The sequence below is a fragment of the Sceloporus undulatus genome, chromosome 5 (assembly GCF_019175285.1).
Source record: "Sceloporus undulatus isolate JIND9_A2432 ecotype Alabama chromosome 5, SceUnd_v1.1, whole genome shotgun sequence".
Classification (NCBI taxonomy): domain Eukaryota; kingdom Metazoa; phylum Chordata; class Lepidosauria; order Squamata; family Phrynosomatidae; genus Sceloporus; species Sceloporus undulatus.
Genome location: NC_056526.1, coordinates 94,963,865 through 94,984,585, shown reverse-complemented (window position 1 = coordinate 94,984,585; position 20,721 = coordinate 94,963,865). Strand labels below are relative to the sequence as shown.

The following is a 20,721-nucleotide window of genomic DNA, read 5'->3' as shown; positions in this document are numbered from 1 at the left end:
TCAGAGGTCTTGCCAGAACTGTTTGAGGCTTCAGAAGGGAAATGGGGGCGTGCATGCATGCACTGCTCTCACCTCCTACTTTATTTGTGAATTTTGACTTTCATGGGGGTCTTGTGCTCCTAACCCCCATGAAAAGGGTCAACCATAGTGTTATAATTGTGTAGTGTAAAAGGATTTTAGGACTGTGCTCTGTCTGAAAGCATAAATATGAGTCCTGAGTTATTTGTATAGGAATTCCTTTCCACCCACAAGAGTTCTGCAGTGCTGGCTAACAGTCCCCATCTGTGAACTGTCTTCTTGTCACTGCTGGTAACAACTACTATGAGATAAGGACTGAAGGCCAAGGAGGTGGGATATCTGTGTACTGAATACAGATTTAAAATAATCAGCTAGATCTTCAGTGCAGGTCCTTCTAATCTATGCTTTATAATTATGCATTTGAAATACAGATTCTTTAACCCAGAAACTATTTTTTTAGGGAAGGATGGTGCAACTGGCATTTCCAATGTCTTAAAATTCAAGAGAATGCCTTCTTTCTGACTTTCTATTCATCTGTATCTACTTAGCCAGATGAGACCTTTGGAGAAGAAACAGTACTTCTAAAGCAAGGATCCAGCAGAATGGACGCCAGGTTTCTCGTAAAACAAACAAAAATTCTGGAGATGCTAGTGACAAAACTCAAGAGTCTTTAGGCTGATGAACTTGTGAGGGTTGTGACAGTAACCTTTTCAAAAATTACTCACAATAAGCTTACCCTGAGGTAGTTGAGGGTGAAATTAGTCAGACCCATACGAGTGATGTTTTTGGACAGCTGCTCCAGCACCTGAGGGTCTTGTGCCTATGCCGAAAACAAAGAGATATTCTTCTAAGCTCATGTAAAATATACACACAGTGATAAAATTACAATGCTAGCCATATTTTTAAAATGACATTCTTATCTATAAGGAGACTACTAAATGATGCAAGCCATCTGAGATATGTAGTAGATGTTAGAAATTTACTCTGCTCAAGGAAAGGGCAATGCCTATTTAATTCTAGCTGCTGTATCAATAATGCTGACATGAAGGTTTATTATCATATTTTTGATGGTTTATCATCTCAGTAACCCTTATAAGATGACAAAATTGCATTTTTTCACCATCTTACAAGAAGACGAATGTGACTGAGAACTGCATCTTGCTTAACACTATCCAGTGAATTCATGGTTGACTTAGATTATGAGGAACCATAACTGCCTGTGACTAACATTGTTATGTTCTTTTTCCTGTGTGATTTTTAAAATCTTTACCTGATGAAGAAGCCAATGGAACTTTGAAAGTTTGCAACATGTATTTTGTGCATTTTGGTTGGCCCTAACACTGTTGTAGATTTTGGATGTTATTGTATTTTGCTATGTGGCAAACACGGCCACCCCGGATATGTTTTTTGGATGCGAAGAAGCCACATTTTAGTTGCAACAAGGGAATCCTAAGGGGGAAGCCAATGGACTAGATTTTGCTCTTTGAGGTTTTTTACCTCCAACAAAAGCAACACTTTTTAAAAAAATTGGACTGCATTTGGTGTGTTTTACCTAAGACAACAGTGTGTAGGTCTCTTGAGAAATTCAGTGTTCTCTGCTTAACAAAGAGGCTGGTAGCCTCACAAATCCTCACAACCTGGATCTCAGGTTTAAATTTAAATTTTATTTCCTGGACTTTGAAGCTCTTTGTCTCCCAGAACCAACATGGCTGGAGAGAGGAGTGGACTGCCTGTATGGATATCCCTCCATACCATCTTGACTCAGAGTAACAAAGAAGCAGCATCTTGACAAAACGCAGATCTGTGAGTAACACTGTCATATTTTTGGATGTTATTGCACATAACTCAGTATGTTGCACCAGATCAGGGGATAGCCAACTTGGACTGCTACTCCCATTTATCCCAGTCAGCATAGAATGTCATGAGGGATGTTCACTTTGGACTAGATTGTTGATTTAATTTACACTTCTGCAAAGAATTCACATTCTCTGCAAAGGTTTCCTGCATTTAGCCATGACAGTTAAAGCAGTGTCAAAATGCATTAATTTTGTAGTGCAGATATAGCTATGGCCTTCAAGGCCCAATGAGGAGATAATCACATATTCTGAATCAAGAAGTTCAACATTCCTGTCACCGTTGACCTAGTAGGTCTTAGTGGAAGGCATGTGTGCAGGGCTCAGGTGGTTATATTCTTCTCTACATAGGTCTATGCTTCCCTTGAAATAGCCATTTCCTAAATTATTTAAACATTTAAAAGCTCTGGGAATTTAATTCGCATGCCTCATATATCTTCATAGGCTAAACTAGCAATTCCTATCTCTGTATCACAGGAATGTACTACAACGAGTATCAGGAATAATATAAGTATACACTGTGTTTCTGCTTGATTCACTGAGACAAATTCCAAGCCAGAGCTTATAAAGTTATTATTAAGAAAAATGAATACAGTGGGCCCTTAGTACCCATGGCTGTGGATACTAAAATCCACAGATGCTCAAATTCTGTTCTCCCCAATGGCGGTGTGGCTTCAGGTGAAGTCCCGTTGTTCCTAATGGCAGCACAGCACAACACTGTCTTGCTATCCACAGATGCCCAAATCCATAGATGGCGAGTCCACGGATACCGAGGTTCCACTGTATGGTAAGCCATCCAAAATTGAAACTAGTCGGAGGATACTTTGGATGGTTTTGCCGTATCATTGTATTTATTCTTCTTAAGAGTAACTTTCCAGGCTTTACCCCAAACAATAACTCATAAAGAAATTGAAGTCACATGATTCTTTTTGCACATTATAAAACAAATGCACATTATAAAACAACCCATATACTCCATGGGTATGTGAATAAATGTATTTTCAAAATTAATGGATTGGGGAGTGATCCAGCTACTTAGTTTATAAACCAGCAACCTAAATATTTCCATTTATATACAGTGTTACCCCAGGATACGAATGCGCCGCCTTACGAAATTTCCGGGTTACGAAAAAATCCAATTGAAAAAAACTGTTCCGGGTTACGAAGGTTATTTCGGGTTACGAAAGAAATTTTGGTGCTTTTCGGCGCTTTTTCGCACCAAATCGCGGCTTTTCCCCATTAGCGCCTATGGGGTTTCGGCTTGCGAAAGCCTTTCGGGTTACGAAAGCGGCGGCGGAACGAATTATTTTTGTAACCCGGGGTAACACTGTATTCTTGTATAGCAGAGGCCATATTTCAGAGGAAGGAACTGGCACAACCATCTTTGAGTATTTCTTGCCTAAAAAAACCCTATGAAATATGAGGTCACCATAAGTCAACAGGTGATTTGAAGGTATACACATATGCGCGCGCACATATCCTTGTATATGACTGGAGTCCATGCCACATCAGCATAAAAACTTGGTTTCAAATACTGAACAAATCTTGCTTGGACAACAATTTTCTGGTTTTGTGTTCTGACATTCAAAATTTTCTGGAATGTTAAAAAGGAATTTGGCTGATTACTTACATGCATGGCTAAAATACTGCGAGGGACTAATTCTCTGTATTGTCTAATGGTAAAGTGCCATGTTTTTATTCTCATAAGGTCATCAAAGGTAAATTCCAAGATAAGACGTCCTTCTGTACACACCTAGAAGCAGACATAAAGAAAAAAAAATTGTTGTTCAACTTTATTAGAGCAATTACATCCTCTCTCAAAGAAAAAAGGAATTAAGGAAAGCAATTCATGGAGCAGCAGTTGATCAGACTGTAGATTTTACGACTCTTGCGGGCTCTAAATCTTATTTATTACATCTATTTTACTTCCCCCTAAAATCTCTGCAGCTAATTAATGGTACTAAGCCTTTCAATTCGGTTGTGATCTGCAGTTGTGCATGCATGATATCTAGTTACTGAACTAGACAATCCTGCATTATTTATATAACAGATAATATGCAATCATAAGACAAATGACGGATTGGCCTATGTTTATAAAGGTTCTATTTGTTTTGAATTGTTTTAATTTTCTCCAGAACAATAAGAGATGATATCTGTTTACTTTCTACCTGTATTCAGTTTCATTTGGTTATTTTTTTACTATTCCTCTGCACCCTTTCTTGCTTTTTTGATTTTTCAGTTGTTGTTGTTGTTGTTTTGAGGAGTACCTCTTGTATCCCAAAGATTAAATTGTGGCACTGAGTACAAACATGAAATCACTCCAACAATTTCTTTCTTCTGAAAAATTGGAGATTTCATTAAACTCTTTTAGTCATTACATTTCTATCTGTGTAATTTGTGTTTATAGCACAGATGTTACCAAAGCTGTACAGATCTGAATTTGGATATATATCTCAGCAGCTCATAGTGTTCAAAATCACAGAAGAGATGAGCATTATGAGGACTTTGAATTCTCCTCTGACTTGGATTAAAATCTGATCTGGAGAAGAATTCACAATGTGTTGGATGGTTATACCTATTGTAAACCAGCTTCTCCAAAGGTAGGTGTATTGTTAGACAGAAGAACTGATGATGATCAAAGATAACAAGTACTGGGGGGGGGGAAATGTCTGGAGAGATCATCCTCTGTAACAAAGGGCTAATGGGCCCATTTTGCAATTGTGTGGGGGACTTGGGCCTTTCACTCTTCACTGATTTACTCTTTCTATATAGAAATTCAGGGTAGCAAACAGTTTACATAAAATATATTATTATTAAAATTGTAAATGACAAGTACCCAAAATGACAGATTACAGATGTTTGGTAAAATACAGCACAAGCAAACAACAAGAAAAGACAAATAAAACACTTGCTTATTCCCACTTGTCCAAAAACCTGTGGAAGGTTTATCAATATGTGTGTAACTGGCACCTGGCAAGACTGAAGGGGATAGCTGTATCTCTAACCGAAGGTAAGGAGAAAGGTGTTCCATCATCAGAGTAGCGATGTCACAGGTGGTAACACAAGAGCCTCTGCGGTACAGTATGCAGTGTGCTCAGATTATCTTAAATCTTGGGTAAGTACCTAAGTACTCTAAATACCTGAGCCCTGAGCTATTCATCACTTTGTAAACTAATGCCTGCATCTTCAGTTGGGCCTGCTGGTTTACCAGTGCTGATACAGAAATTTCAAACAAGGATGATATGCTCACTTCTTACTGTTCTTGTTAAGGCTTCAACAATGGTCATAGCTGTTAGACTATCTTCAAGTGACCTCTGACAGTATGCATTGAAATAGTGTTTTACCAGGACATGGACTAGCATATATATTCAACTATAAATTGACCTCATGTATAAGTCGAGGGCAGGTTTTGGGGCCACATTATGGATTTTGATATGACTCATAGCTGAGTAGAGAGTAAAACTTAGGGATATGCAACAAAGGATGCAAAGGATGAAGCAAAGGAAAACAGTGCCAGAAAACATACACAATTAAAGCAGGCATAACTGTTTGTGCTTCATGGATGAGAGCATATAAAAGAGTGTGTGAGTGCTTCCAGAACAGATGACACTCTTGCCTTTCACCAGGGGATTGTTCCTTTTTATAAGCCTTAAAGTACAGTACAGTACAGTACTTACATTGATCCATGGATATGTCAACACAGGTTTTTGGAGTCAATTGTTTGACTAAAATTTCTAGACTTATACATGAGTATATACAGTAATGTGACCAGAGTCTTCATCACAGTGTACAATGACATTGCTATGTTGTTGTTTGTTGTTAGCTACCCTCAAGTTGACTCTGACTCATGGTGACTGTGGATGAGACACCTCCATGACTCCCTATCTTCAGTTGCTCTGCTCAGGCCTTGCAAACTCATGCCTGTGACCCCCCCTGATTGAGTCCATCCATCTGCATGTAGTCTTCCTCTCCTTCTTCTACCCTCTACCTTTTCTAGCATTATTGTTTGTTCTAGTGATCCATGCTTTCCTGTTATGTGGCCAGAGTATAACAGCTTCAATTTGTTCATCTTGGCTTCTAAGGAGATTTCTGGTTTGGTCTGTTCTGTTGCCTTTTTTGCTGTCCACAGTATCCTCACCACTTTTGACCAGCACTACATTTCAAATGTGTTGATTTTCTTTCTGTCTGCTTCCTTGACTCTCCCAACTCTTGCATCCATACATGGCAATGGGGAATACAATGGTCTCAATAATTCTGACTTTAGTGCTCATTTGTATATTTTTACTCCTCGGGATCCTTTCTAGTTCTTTCATAGCTGCCCTACCCATTCCTAGTCTTCTTCTTATTTCTTGACTGCAGTCACCACTCTAGTCAATGTTTGACCCTAGGTATGGGATTTTTTAAATTATTATTTTGATTTCCTTGTTTTTTATATTGAATTTATGTATTTCTTCTGTGGTCATTATTTTTGTTTTCTTTATGCTCAACATTAATCCTGCCTTTGCACTTTCATGTTTGACTTTCGTCAGTAACTGTTCCAGGTCTGTGATGTCTTCTGCCAGTATTATTGTGTCATCCACATATCTTAGGTTGTTGATGTTCTGCCTACTATCTTCACTCCTCCTCCTTCTGAGTCTAATTCTGCTTTTCTTATGATGTTTTCAGCATATAAGTTGAACAGATAGGGTGATACGATGTAGCCTTGCTTGACCCCTTTACCTATTAGAAACCACTCTGTTTCTCCAAATTCAGTTCTAATAGTGGCCTCTTGTCCTTGGTACAGAAATCTCATAAAGACTATCATATGTATTGTCACACCCATGTCCTTGAGTGCATTCCATAACTTTTCATGATCTACACAGACAAATGGTTTGCTATAACTTATAAAGCACCTATACATTGTTTTCCTCCTGGAATTATGTGGTGCGCTCCATACAGTGCTATACTTTAAATTCTATGTAATTCTGGGTTTTGTGGTTTGTTGAGATGCTAGAGCTCTCTGGCTCTAAATATTAAATACCCTTCCCTAAAGTTCAAGTACAAGAATTCTATAGAATGGAACAGTTAAAATGGACAAATTGACAGTGCGATAACACTGTGTGTGAAAAGCCCACCTTATCCCGAAGTCAAAAGACCACATTGGTGACCAACCTTGGTGGGCATGCTTTTTATCAATAAGATTCAACGATATAAAAGATTTTCGTCAAACGTATCAAAATTACTAGCTGTGAGCAAATAATGGGTTGCGGCTATCAATGTCAAACCACGAGGAAGGCAGAAGGCCAGCACTTAAGACTTCAGGAAGTGTCCATCTTTGGTGGACATGTAAAAAGCTATGATTATTAGATGGAAAGTACTTCTGTTATACAAAAGATTTGACTAAAGGCCACCCTTGGAATCATGACTATTTTTATTAAATATGATTGATTTTGAAAATAAATATGTGAGAAAAAACATAACGTTTTATTACAGGGTTTACAGCCACAGAAATGAATCTAATGCCAAAATTGGAAAAAAAGAACAGACTTTGAATATCTCAGAATGGTGGAAAAGATGATGGGCTTTGCTGAATTGGCAAAATTGACTAACGTGGGGGCAAACAGATCACCCCTTTGGAGTGGCATCCCTGCCACCCTTCCTCTCACTGGATGGGGCTGCGCAAACGTGTGCTGTGGCCCTGATCCAGTATTTGCTAGAGCTAAAAGAATTGCAAAATGCCACTCCTTTTAGTGCTGCAAAAAGATGCCCTTGCCACTCTGGGTGGCAGCTTTTCAGGGTTTCTTTGGGCATAGCATGTCTGAAACTGAGCCAAAGAATGGCGTGATACCACACCGTCTGGTCAGGTGGGCGGCTGATCTTGGTATCAGTAGAGTTGCATGCGGCGTCAGTTACTATGCCTCCACTTAGCCTTGTGTCGGTGTTTATCATGGCTGTTTAGCACCTTATTATGGCAATGGTATAAATTTTTATTAGTTTGGAACCCTTGGAATATAAAAGACTTAAGGAAACGTAGTAAAAGGATTCAGTTTATAATAATATTTATTGTTTATTTTTAAGAAGAAAACAAAGAACTAGAATAGACAGGAAATAAATATTTAAAGGTAAACTAAGATGGGATGTAAGAATTGCCGTACAGATGAACGGGAAATGTTTATAATTGATACTGGTGGTGGGATCTGGTTGATGTACTGAAGGGTTTTTTAAAAAACAAACTTCCCGCTTTTCTTTTATTCTTTTTTGTTTCATTTTTCTCTCTTGATATATATCTTATTATAGTTATTTTATATTTGTTGTGGTAATTTTTTTCATTTCTTTTTTGTCATTGTTATTTCCCTACTACCTACTTATTGTTTCTAATCACATTGCAATGTTCCCGACACCCCGTTGACGGCCTAGGGGCCACCCCGGTCGCGTTGAGCTGCGTGCGAGATGGTTCCGAGGAGGAGGGGTCCACATGGATTGCAAAGCGCGAGCCAGTTTACATGGATGCCAAATGGAGAGTTGGTACTGTACTTGAAGTTACCACCGTAATTTCAGGTTCCATCTAATCGCTCATTAAAATATGTAAACGGGTTGGAGAAGTTTTCATTTTATAATTTTTTTTCTCCCCATAGTGCGTATTGTACAATCTCCTTCAGTCCTAGCGCTTTTCATGTCACATTTGAGTACCTATCTCACTACAATATACGTCGACGCCATATAAAGTCAGGGCAAGTTTTGGAGCCAATTCTGGATTTTTGATAGGACCCATGATAAGTTGAGCGTAAAATGGAAGCAATGTAATGAGAAGATGTCAAGGATGATAAGGAAAAAAACAATGCCAAAGAACTTACAAATCCAGCAGACAAAATTTGTGCACATACTAAAGGTTGCATGGTTGAGAGAATAGAAAGTGGTCCGAGCTTCCATGCCAGATATATGCATTAAAATACAGTACTTACATTGACCCATGAATAGTTGACTCATGTTTTTGGGGTCAATTTTTAACCTAAATATCTGTCAATAGGCCGGTTACAGACAGCCAAAATAAAGCTCTTCGAGTCCAGTGGAAGGTATGGGGTTTCAATGATGCATGCGTCCTAAGAGTCCAGACAACACACCAAAGCCAGGTTCCAGTCCTAGGGCTGGAGCATGGCTTTGGCGCAACTTCTGGACTCTTAACGCCATGCACATTGAAACACCATACCTCCATTGTGACTCGAAGCACCTTTATTTGCTGTCTGTAACAGGCCTACATGAGTATATACAGTTATAATGTATCCCCAGCAACACTTTTTAAATTCCTGTTATAAGAGCTCTCCTTCTGTTCTTCCTTTTCTCTCTAATTTCAGATTTTTTAATTATTGTTTTAAAAATAAACTTTAATCTATTTTTTTCTTCTTCAATGTCGGCCTGGTCTATTTTACCAGAAGAGACCTTTTCTTCCCTTCCTTATCACAAATGGTTCTGTCCATCCGTGTTACTACTTTGTAGATAACAACATCATAAGACTTGTCACTTTTGAGAAGCAACAGGATCCACTGGTTAAGGGGTTTTTTTTAGCACAAACTTTATTTGAGGGTGCTAAAACATGGAGAGAGGTCGTTTTTAATACTCAAAAGTAAAAAAAGAAACCATCATTGGTTTCCAGAATTGCTGAATTATTATGAGAGTGGTGGCATAAATCACTTTTTTGAAAAATGGGACGTGTAACAAATTACTTTTAAAAACAGTCCTCTAAACTTTTTTGTATTCATGCTAGCTTCTTCCCTTCCTTCCCATCTATACAATACTGTTAGGCAAACACACAAAGATAAATTCTATAGCTTCTCGTGCCACTGCAGCCTTGTCTTTTGAGGGCAAGGCAGGCCCCAGGCCAAAAAAAGCTACCTTGTTAATTTTTCACACCTTCTCACGACATACAGATGACATTATGAAAGGGTATTCTTTGCTGCTCTTAAAGTTGGGTGGGGGATGATAATTGAATATAGGTCAATATTTGGGACATCTCTGAGATTTGCTCATATGTTTCTGGAAGCCACGAAACTGCCAAAAAATGATATAAAAGCAATATTCAATACATCTCGTAAGTAGTAATGATCATGTCTCAAATCTAGGTCCCTTGGCTGGCCAGATATTTTTGTTGATTCACTACATAGGTACAAAACTCTATAACAGGTATTAAATAATGATTAATAAATAGTGCTATTTGCTGAGCACTCTTAAGTACAATAATCGGCACTACACGGTTCGGTACAGCAAGTTTCTTCCTTGACCAAGATTTAGAGTTCCCTGAGAGGGTAGCAAGCTTGTAGATGGGGGATGACTAATGGACAAGCTTATTAGAACAGAAAAAAGACTTTAAGAGTGGCTTCTAGGTGTCCACAGGTATGGAAGGAGCCTATGAGCATAATGTGATAACTATTAAAAAACAACAACGATAAAAAGAGAGGCAAGCCACCACTTTAATTATGTGCTTTATTACGAAAAATGGACATACCAACGAAGGATGCTTTTCAATGAAGTGTAAGGTCAGAGAAATAAAGAAATTTAAGGCAACAGGTCTAATAGGAGATGACAAAGGCATGGGATTTGGGGATCATGCAGATAACGATGAAATCAGTTCAATAAGCTTTAAATGGGGGGAAAACCTATTCAATGTAAACGCAAGGAAGATTAATTTAAGGAAGTACATTCATAAGCCATTAAGACGTCTATGTACAGCTACATTCAGATTGGGCCTGTTACAGACTGCCAAATAAAGCTGCGTCAGGGGCTCTTGGAGGTATGCGTTTAAATGATGATGGCATCCGAAGATCCGGAAGCGCACCAAAAGCTGGCAATCTCCCGGTGGTTGGGAAGGAGTGTGGCGTTGGCGTGACGCCGGACTCTTAGGACCCATGCATCATTTAAAGAGCAGACCTCAAGAGACCCCAAGAGTTTATTTTGGTAGTCTGAACGGCCATGTGACAGTTTCTGGCTGCCATGCTGAAAGTCAAGGTACAGAAAAAGAAATAATGAATCGAATCTTTCCTTCAATGAAAAGCTAAGTGTTTCAGGGCTTTTTAGTTAGGGGGAAAAGATGACAGTGGGAATATAATAAAGATTTAACAATTTGGAACAGGTGCAGAAAAGAACTCTTTAATCCTAGAACCAGGAACTGCCACACAACAGTTAGAGTCAAAAGTACTTCTTCATGTTATGTGTACTGTACTTGTATTATTATAGACAGTAACCAATTCATGAAATATAAATTAATCTACACTCAATTAGGAATGAAATTATAATCAATTAGGACTGTCGACTCAAAGACAGCATTTTAAGCATGCGTTTTTGTTGTGAAAGGGGGCAGAGGGGCTATATAGCCTTTATAATTTATAGGTTTTCTAGTTGCAACTGGTTGGTAGGGATGGAAAGAATTTCCAGTATTTAAACTGAGGTAGAAAAGTTTTTTTTAACTGTGTGCTCACTGCAGCAGATAATAACTAAAAGGGAAAAGTTTCTTAACTGTAAGGAAACCTGACAAGAAGAATCCTAGATAAGTAAGAATCTCTGCTGTTTCGAACTTACTCTGCATGAAAAATGCATGTGGAGTTTTGCACAGAAAATGACATTTACTGCACAGCAAATAAAATAATAATAAATAATAATAATAATAATAATAATAATAAATTCTTGTGCAGGAAACAGCATTTTGTGGCAGAAATATTATTTTCTGCACAAAATTCCCTGTGCAGAAAACAGCATTTTTGTGTAGAAAATGCTGTTATCTATCGCGAAAAATGCCATTTTATTGTGCAAAAAAAATCATATTTTTTTTAAACAAAATAAAATCCCAAAACTGCAAATAGTCTCAAAATTGCTAATTTTTGTGCTGTTCTGTCAGCAAGGAGAAAAAGGATAAAATTACTCTGCCTACAATAATGTCATTTATGAAATTTACATCCCAGGTTGGCCAGCTGAAAAGCAGAATGCTGGATGAGATGGAAAACTTGGATGGAAAGTTTTTGTTAGAAACTCCTACAGCAGGGCCCTATCTCCTGCCTCTTTGAAGGAATAACTTTAAGGATGCGTCAACCAGAAATCAGGTATTAAATGCCTTGCATCCTCCATCCTCCCAAAGCTACCTTAAGGGGTTCTAGAATACTACAGACAATCACACAAAAAGCTGCACTGGGTAAAAGGGTTGGTGAGCCTCAGATACAAGTGGAAACTCTTAAGCTAATAGAAATACAGTGGGCCCTCCCTATCGGTAGATGTCCGATCTGCTAAATTTAACCACTCACAGATCACCAGTCCCACATTATCAGTGGTGGCAATTGAATGTGGACATGCTGGAGCAGTGCATGTATGTTCAAGTCACCGCCACTGAAAATATGGGTCTTGATCATCGCATTTTTTAGCATCTGTGGGGAGATTAACTGAACCTAATGATATGGAGGATCCATGTACATATGCAAAAGCCAGCACTAATATAGACCAAATTGTGTTACTTTTCTGATTTGTCAAATGATAGCTAACACAAATCCCAACATTTAGTACCTAATGTCAGAATGTGCAGCTCCTTTAAGAAAGACATGGCTGGCAGATACCTCGGCAGTTGAATCCGGTGTGACATATGCAGTCGGCCCTTCTTGTACACAGATTTTTTTTATACATGGATTCAAACAGCCAGTTTGAAAAGGTTAAAAAAAAAGTATAATTTCAAGTATCAAATCTGATTTTCCATTTTTTATAAGGGACACCTTTTTTGCTATGTCATTAATATATATGGACTTAGAGCATCCAATATTTTGTTATCCACGGGGATCTTGGAACCAAACCCCAGGATAACAGGGTCCACTGTAGTTTGATCCCAAAGGTTCAATGCATATGCAATGGTGGTTACAGTTAACGGTGTTTCTTCATGCATTTAGCTTATGCAAATACATTTACTACTTTAAACCTTCATTTAACTATTTTAGTTGGCTAAGAAATTCCACAGACGATAATAATATATATATATATATATATAGATATATATATATAGTTAGCTTACGTAACTACTACAGTTAGCACATGATGTGAAAATGACCGCTTTGTTGATGGCGTAAAAAAAATATCAGACATTTGCAAGAAAAAGTGAAGTGAATCTGAATTTTTATCATACTGACAATGGTAAACCCGTATTATTTACCGCCATATTGGGATCTTACAATAATAATAATAAAATATAATATAATAATAATAATAATAACTCTCGGAGTGCAGAATCCCTTTATTAAAAGAAATATCTGGATCATGCCTGATTCAGGTTAGAGTTTTTATAGCACCACTGAGACAACTAGAATCATTCAAAGACCGTAATAGCTAACAAGCATGCTTTGTAGCGATATTAAATGTCCTAATTTATAAGGGGGGGGATTATTAACTTCTAATCAATGAAGATAAAATCGTATTGGACGAGGCTCCCTCTCCGCTTCCGTGCAACTTCCTCATAAAATCCAAAACGAAAAGGTCTCCAATTAAGAAAACATTTTCTGTGGTGCCGAATTCATGTTACCGTACTGTGAGCTCTGACATTTTGTTTCTGTGGTAACCAAAACAGCTGATTAGTTGGCATGGCAAAGAAAAGATGTAATCCCGGCAGACACACCTAATCAATGCCCCCAGCACAGATGGTCTCTGGAGGATCAACAAGAAGAGGCTGGCAGGCATTCAGGGGATCACGTGGCAACTCCAGACTAGGCCAGGGAAGGGGAGAGGGAAAAAGGAAGGAAAACTCAAAAAGACATTTTTCAAACTAACCCAGGTTAATTGTCAAGTATTCTACTCTGCCACTTCCACGACAGGGCAGGAAAGCCCAAATTATTGGATTTTTATGGCACAAAATGCCCATTGTGCCATATAAACCTCTTCTCGACCTTCCGTTTTTTACAAGCAAGAGTTTCTTGCACCTGCCAAAGCCCACGGAAGATGTCGGTTTGACTAATGCACACAGTGTAGGCGTTGTCTTGACTTTTAATAGGTGACAAACAGAGAATGACCCTCAAAGCGGTGTCAGAGACTGAGGCCTGTTACAGACTGCCCAAATAAAGCTGCTTTGGGTCTTTGGAGGTATGCTTTTAAATGAGCATGGGTCCTAAGGTCCAGGTGCGCACAAGCCACACTCCATTCCTAAGCACTTGAGTGCAGCTTTGTCAGCTTCCAGACTTTAGGATGCAGGCACATTTAAAGCAATACCTCAAAGAGACCGAAGCAGCTTTATTTGGGCAGTCTGTAACAGATTGATGAACACATAGGAGGGAACAGTGTATCACAACACAGGTTATTACAGGTCAGCCTTCCACGAATTTTTTTTTTAATCCACAGTTTCCAACATCCAAGTTTGAAACTATTTAAAAAAAATAAAAAACACTCCAAAAAGCAAACCTTGATTGCATTTTATATAAAGAACACCATCTTAACTATGCCACTGCTTATAATAGGATTTGACATTCAAGGATTTTGGTATCTGCGAAAGGGGGTGGGGGGGTGGTGGATGTTTCCTGGAACAAAACTCCAGCAAATACCAAAGGCTCACTGTATTGCAATGTCAACAGATCATTATAAACCTGTAAGCACTTTAAATCTGTAAAGAAAACAGGAGTGGCTACCATTAAATTAAACTAGTTTTCCTATTCGGTCAAATGTGTAACCCAGGTTATTCAGCCTGGAAGGAAGCTGTGTGTTTCAGGATGAAGGTAAAGATTCCTTGCTCCTGGTGTACACCAATACACAGAAAGGCCTGGACAGGGCCTACAAGTTGGATCCTAAACTCTGTATGCCCACAGATTTTGTTTTCATCCTCTGCTTATTGCACTGGAAAGTGACTACAGTCCTCACAACAAGTGCCACAGTGTATGCCGGTCCTCCTCTTCTGACTAATGGTGGAGGTGAGAGCTCAGCCACCTGGCAGATATGTCCTTGTTTATGGGGAACAGAGCATGACAGTAAGGCTCATATGATCTGTTTACCTTGAATTAGATAGGAAACAAGCCCTACAAAACTGTGTGACTCACTAGCATTTTAGGACTGCAAACTGACATGATAGGAGAAAAAGGAACAGGAGAGCTGGTTTGGGTTTACTAACCTAAAAAGCAGCTCTCACTTTAAAAATGCCAGAGGATGAAAATTCAGTCCAGTGATAGAACAATGCCCCCCACCTCCACCAACACAATTCATGTTGTAAATCATTTCCAGCTTCAAAACCAAGCAATACAAGTTTCAACTTTCCCTTGAAGACAAACTGAGATAGCTCTCTTTTGTTTCACGTGCAGCTTGGGCAGGACAACTTCCCAATCAACTGTGTGCCCCTGGTTTTTAGCACTGGGACGTGTGGGGGGTGACAGGAGTATCAAAAATGCTTAAAATGAAATCCCAACTAGCACAAGGAAGAGAATAGCTAGTCATAGGCCTGTTACAGACTGCCAAAAAAAGCTGCTTGGGGTCTCTTTGGGTATGCTGTTTAAATGATGCATGCTCCTAAGACTGGAAGCTGCACCAAAGCTGCACTCCAGTGCTTAGGAATGGAGTGGGGCTTGGGCGACTCCGGACTCTTAGGACCCTGCATCATTTAAACAGCATACCTCCAAAGAGACCCGAAGCAGCTTTATTTTGGCAGTCTGAACAGGCCTACTTTCACATGAGTTATGAAATTAACAATGTCCTTTCCATTGGAAATTACTGAGGTCAACCATTGCTGTTTCCAAACACTTTGGACTAGTAAGACACATTTTAGTCCAATAAAACCTCGATTCCATTACTGGTATTTATTCAAAGAGTGATACTATGCTGGCAACACAAGAATTTCTTATTATATACTATTTATTAATTAGTTAGGTGCGTTTCTGTCCTACAGGGAACACAGAAAACAAGACAAAAAACAAGACTTAAAAAACACCTACAGAATAGTTTACCATTAGTTGGAAAACAACCTGCTAACAACAATGATAAATCAAAAAGTATAAAAAAGTACAAAATACCCCAAAATACAAAAGAATTTAGAGACCTTAAGTTGCAGAAACAAGGGGAAGATATTTGAGAATGAAAAGTATTCTTTGCTTGCAGATTGGGAAAAGGGGGCACTTTATGGGCCCCTGTAGAGGATACTCTAAAGAGCAGGCACCATTACAGAGAAAGTCCTGCCCAAAACAATCTACATTAATCTCCTGAGCTGAGTAAGTGGGGAGATCCCTCTGCATCCTTGATATCATAGGAACTAGGTTGTTTAGGAATAGCATAAACTCAGTATTTCTAACAATCAGAAGAATAAATTCTATTTCAGCCATCAATCAACACCGGTCCATAATCTACAACTAGTTTTGTTCAGTTTGAAACAAAATATGGAAAGAAAAAGAGCTAGCAAACCTTCCAGATGATAAAACGTTTCGGTGCCATAATGCCAACATATGGTACGAAGGGACAACTTGGAGTAGACCACCATCCATGTGTCTCTAATTCACTCTGTGGAACAAGTTGCTGGCCTTCGACTAAGTCTGGAGGGCATTAGTTATTACAAACAAGTTGATGTAAATACTCTCCTTTTTGCTTAATGAGAAAGGTATAACTATATGTCTATTGTGACTGTATTTTAACAATGGGCAACTCCACTTCTTTGTAGCATAACTGTAATTTTCCTAGTTATATGGATGTGATGGGAAAAAATAATTCCGCTGCTGACCTTCTATTGTGGGTACTGAGGAGCAGTGAGTTGATGGGAAGACAATTTGTTTGTTATTCATGCAGCAGTGCTAGCATTCAGATTTTATAGTGGAATGCAATTAAAAGCAATTAAATTTGTTACTTTTAAGAAATATGAAAGGTTACTGGAAAGACTGTAAAATATGTAAATATCTCAGGGCCTCAGAATAACATATAATTGATAAATAAATACAACAATAACTTTAATTACTTTAAAAGTAACTTCTAATCATCCTGATGTATTCCAATCCCATAATCTCATACCAGGGCCATGCGTTTGGGGCTGATGGAATCTTTAGTCTAGCACTTCTGGACACTGCAGTCTTTAGCCTGGCCACAGTGGGGGATACTCATCTGAATAGTTCCTCATTCTCGCTTTCTTTACCGTGAGTAGTTATATAGAAATAAACATCTTTAAGACTGAACTAGGCCACACCAGACTGGTGTGCCCTGCTTAACAATCATCTTTAGGAGGGCTTTGGCAGTATGTGTGAAGATCTAGTTCATATAGTTTCCTCCTCCTTCCTCCAGCAAGAGGGTTTTTTTTCTCTCCACATCTGGTCTCTGGATCATAGACCTCTGGGTGATCTTTTGTGTATAGTAGACTTTGGCACAAAAATTGAAGCTGCAGCCTGATAAGTGCATAAACCATACAAACAGTTTCTATTTGAAATACAACAAGAACAAAGAAGAAACAGCACTTTCTCTCGTTTCTATTTATGGCTGATGGTCAAGAATTTAGTCATGCAAGAAAACATTTAAAACTGAAATCTAAGATATCAGCAATCACTTTCACCATGTAAAGAAAATAATAGTTTGTAGTTGAAAAGGACATTGAAATCCATTAGTTGCGTGTTGCACATAAACTTTTCCTGTTACTTTGTAAACAGGTTTCCATGCTGAGTGACCATGGTGCATTGACACAGTCCACTGTGATAGAGGAGTGTGTTGATTATGCTTTTGAGTGCTTGAGGTAATACAGGTCTGTCACACTCCTTCAAAGACAGTGCTAAAATCAACGAGGAATGGGGTTCTTCCAATTGCTGTTGGGAGAATACCAAGCAAATGAGAAAATGCCAAACAGCTGTTCATTTCCGAGATACATTCCTAGTTACACACTCTACTAATGTAACATTAGAGTAAATGTATGACACCAGTAAGAGACAGACTGTGCTTCTAATAATTTAAAGGAGGCATAATCTGTTCAAACAAGGAAATCATTTCAGATGCTTTGAAGGTTTTTGTGTACAACGTGGAAGGCCTCTCTTTAGGGTAAAGTAAGCCAGCCATACCCTTTTCTATCCGAATTCTTATTTTCCCTCTTTCCCACAGCAATCAGAAAACATTCCATTACCAGTAGACATGCTCAGCCTAACTGGGTAGTTTGGTGGTTCCTTCCCCCTTGCCCTGAACCTTGGGATTTTTCCATACGTCTTCAAGGTGTATTGCTCCACGGCGTAATAGTGTTATGTGTGACAATAGTCCCACTATTGCTTCAGCCATGTGCTTGACACCATTGCTCTTCTAACTGTTCCTCTCCCATGGTTTTGGAAACCATTTTTTTTAATTAACACAAAAAATACATTAATGACCTCCTTTCACACTTCTATGACCTATGATTCCCTGTGTGAAAGTTCAACGACACTGTTGATGCCAATTTTGAGTGGCAGGGGATGGTCAGTAGTTGGACTGTGAGTGTGGCTTAGGTGCCCTTTCTTATCATGATCAGGGATAGGAAAGGGTGGAAGCAGAGAATAGAAAACTTGCTCACTGCCTCCCATCTCTTTTTCCACGATTAGCCCGTTTCCAAGTCTCTCTCTCTCTAAGCATCTCCTCTCTCTCCCACCCAGACACACACACACAAATACACACAGCTGGAAATAGTAAGAATATGACAGTTAAAACCATTTATTTAATTAATATGCCTTTTCCTAACTGAGCAGACTTGATTTATACTGCGATAAATCACTACTTTAGTGATGGCTTTTATCTAACAGTGATAATCAACTCTATCCCCAAATCAAGAGATTCTCTTCCTCAACACAAGAGGGGGGGGGAGGCATTTTTAAATATATGTTTTTAATTTATATCTCTATGAGTGGAATTTGTGTGTGAATGTGCATGTTTTGCCAAATAAGGAAAAGGGACAGAGCTTTAGTAACAGCTGGGCATGGCCAAATGTGCATGTGATAAACTTTTATTGTGACAATGGCCGCAATGCAAAGGTATGATGGGGAATAATGCAGTCCTGATTGCACAGAGCTTAAACAATGCTATTTTAGTGGAGAAGAACCTAGTGCAATAAGGCATTTCATCTTGTGTGGATGGGTTACCATTTTGAATACAGAAGGATCACACTTGGAATGAATGTGTTGTGAATGTTGCAAATGTTACATAATGCATAGGCAGGAGTTACTGAAACATACCCTTACATTTGTAGTCTTGTAGAACTGTCAAGTGTCAGGGTTACCCATTAAATTTCACAGTTTGGAAAGCAATCTTAAGCATGGTTTAAAAGGTAACGGTAGTCCTCACATGAATGTTCTAGTTGTAACCCACTGTATGGACGGTGCTCATCTCCGTTGACTAAGCTGAAGACACTAGTGGTCATATGGCCAGCATGACTGCACTGAGTGCTGTGTACACAGAAGTAATTCCCAATGTGTGTTTAAAATTTTTAGATTTAAGGTCCTTCAAGAGTCTTTAGGAGAAGAGGTACAATCTCCGAATTCAGGAAGAAAGCGTTTTCTGCAGATCTGAAAACTACACAGGTACCATTCCTTGCCTCTTTAATGACAGAAGGTCACTAACTCCATTCCTGTCCTACCAGGTTTCATTTCCCCCTGTGAGGCATTACCTGAGCTCACAGAGTTTGGGCCTCATGAAAGAGGGCACCTTGGACCTTTCAATGAGGGTCCATAATCTTTTTGGCCCTTATGTCCATATGGGATGTTGGGTCATGGTCTATGCTTTGGTCATAGAAATAAACACACAGAAATCCCGTGTTCTTGTTGGGAAGAAATGGAGAAGGCTTTTTTTCCATTAAGCAGGGAAGGAGCAAACTCTATGCAGATGTTTGGGCAAGAGGCTGAAAAGAGACTCGTTAGAATATCGTATTGAACTAGTGCAAGAAAGAAGATTGACAGGTAGCAGGGGATCAGACCACTCAGAGGAGGCTGCACAAACCCTTAGATTTTGGGGGCCTTAAGGACTCAGTTGTACACTGCGGTCTTACATACAAAATATATCTTTTGTCTGTAGGTAACATACAGAGACAAATGCAAATTTAAGCACATCAGAAATATACTGTCACAGAAACAATTGGCCATTGGTGAAGTGTTCTTCTTAAGGGAAATATAGTTCTAAATTGCACAGAATAGAGCCACTTTTAGATTTTCCAGATTTTCCTTTTGTGTTTTTCTCTTTAGCCTTTTCCAGTTCTTTTAGAATAATTTATAAATAGAAAATAGGTGGTTATGAAAAAAATACACTGCTGCCTCTGTTCTCTGTACTAAACATCATATAATTGTCAAGATAATCTAGCTCATAAATCAGGATTCTCCACATATAAAAAAATTCAACAATTGATCTCAATCATCAACATCTTAATTCCGAGATTCTTTGGTGAGAAATCCAAACCAGAGAAGGCCTGAAGGTTCTCAGAGCAGCTGACAAACATTAAAAGAAAAGCTAATCGTGTATAAAATATAATGAAAAATAAACCGATAGCTAACTATGCTAGTAAAATAATAAATAATATTTTTTTTTCTATCCCGCGTTTTGCCAGCAATCAAAGCGGCGTACAACAACTTAAATAAGCCATAATAACATGTACCACCCCTAGAACAGATTAAACAATATAGAATTAAAACTAACATGCTAAAATCCAATTAATCAAATAATAACCATGGCAGAGTATCAAAACCACATCAAAATGCAAACTATAAACTTGAAAATCTCAAAAGCCGAGACACTCTAAAAGGTCTGGTCCACCTACCCACAACAGTGCAAGGGGAGGGAACTGGTCCAGAATCGAGGAAGCTAGCCTCACCACCTGTCTTTTGTTGATTCACAATGATGGTGTTTCATCATTGTTGTGGTGGTCACGTAGCACAGTCGCAACTGTGATCCTCCTCACGTGGGCTGTCCA

At 38.7% G+C, this 20,721-nt stretch overlaps 1 protein-coding gene across 1 annotated transcript in view; it reads right to left on the bottom strand.

Moving 5' to 3' along the window:
- Positions 1-739: 739 nt before the first annotated feature.
- The window catches only part of LDB2 (LIM domain binding 2), a 194,610-nt gene continuing 174,628 nt past the window's right edge, over positions 740-20,721 (bottom strand). The window contains 6 exon segments of the mRNA XM_042470595.1: positions 740-838; positions 3,502-3,624; positions 7,023-7,035; positions 17,460-17,493; positions 17,496-17,564; positions 17,567-17,614. Of these exon segments, the coding sequence (XP_042326529.1) occupies positions 740-838; positions 3,502-3,624; positions 7,023-7,035; positions 17,460-17,493; positions 17,496-17,564; positions 17,567-17,614 (386 nt within the window).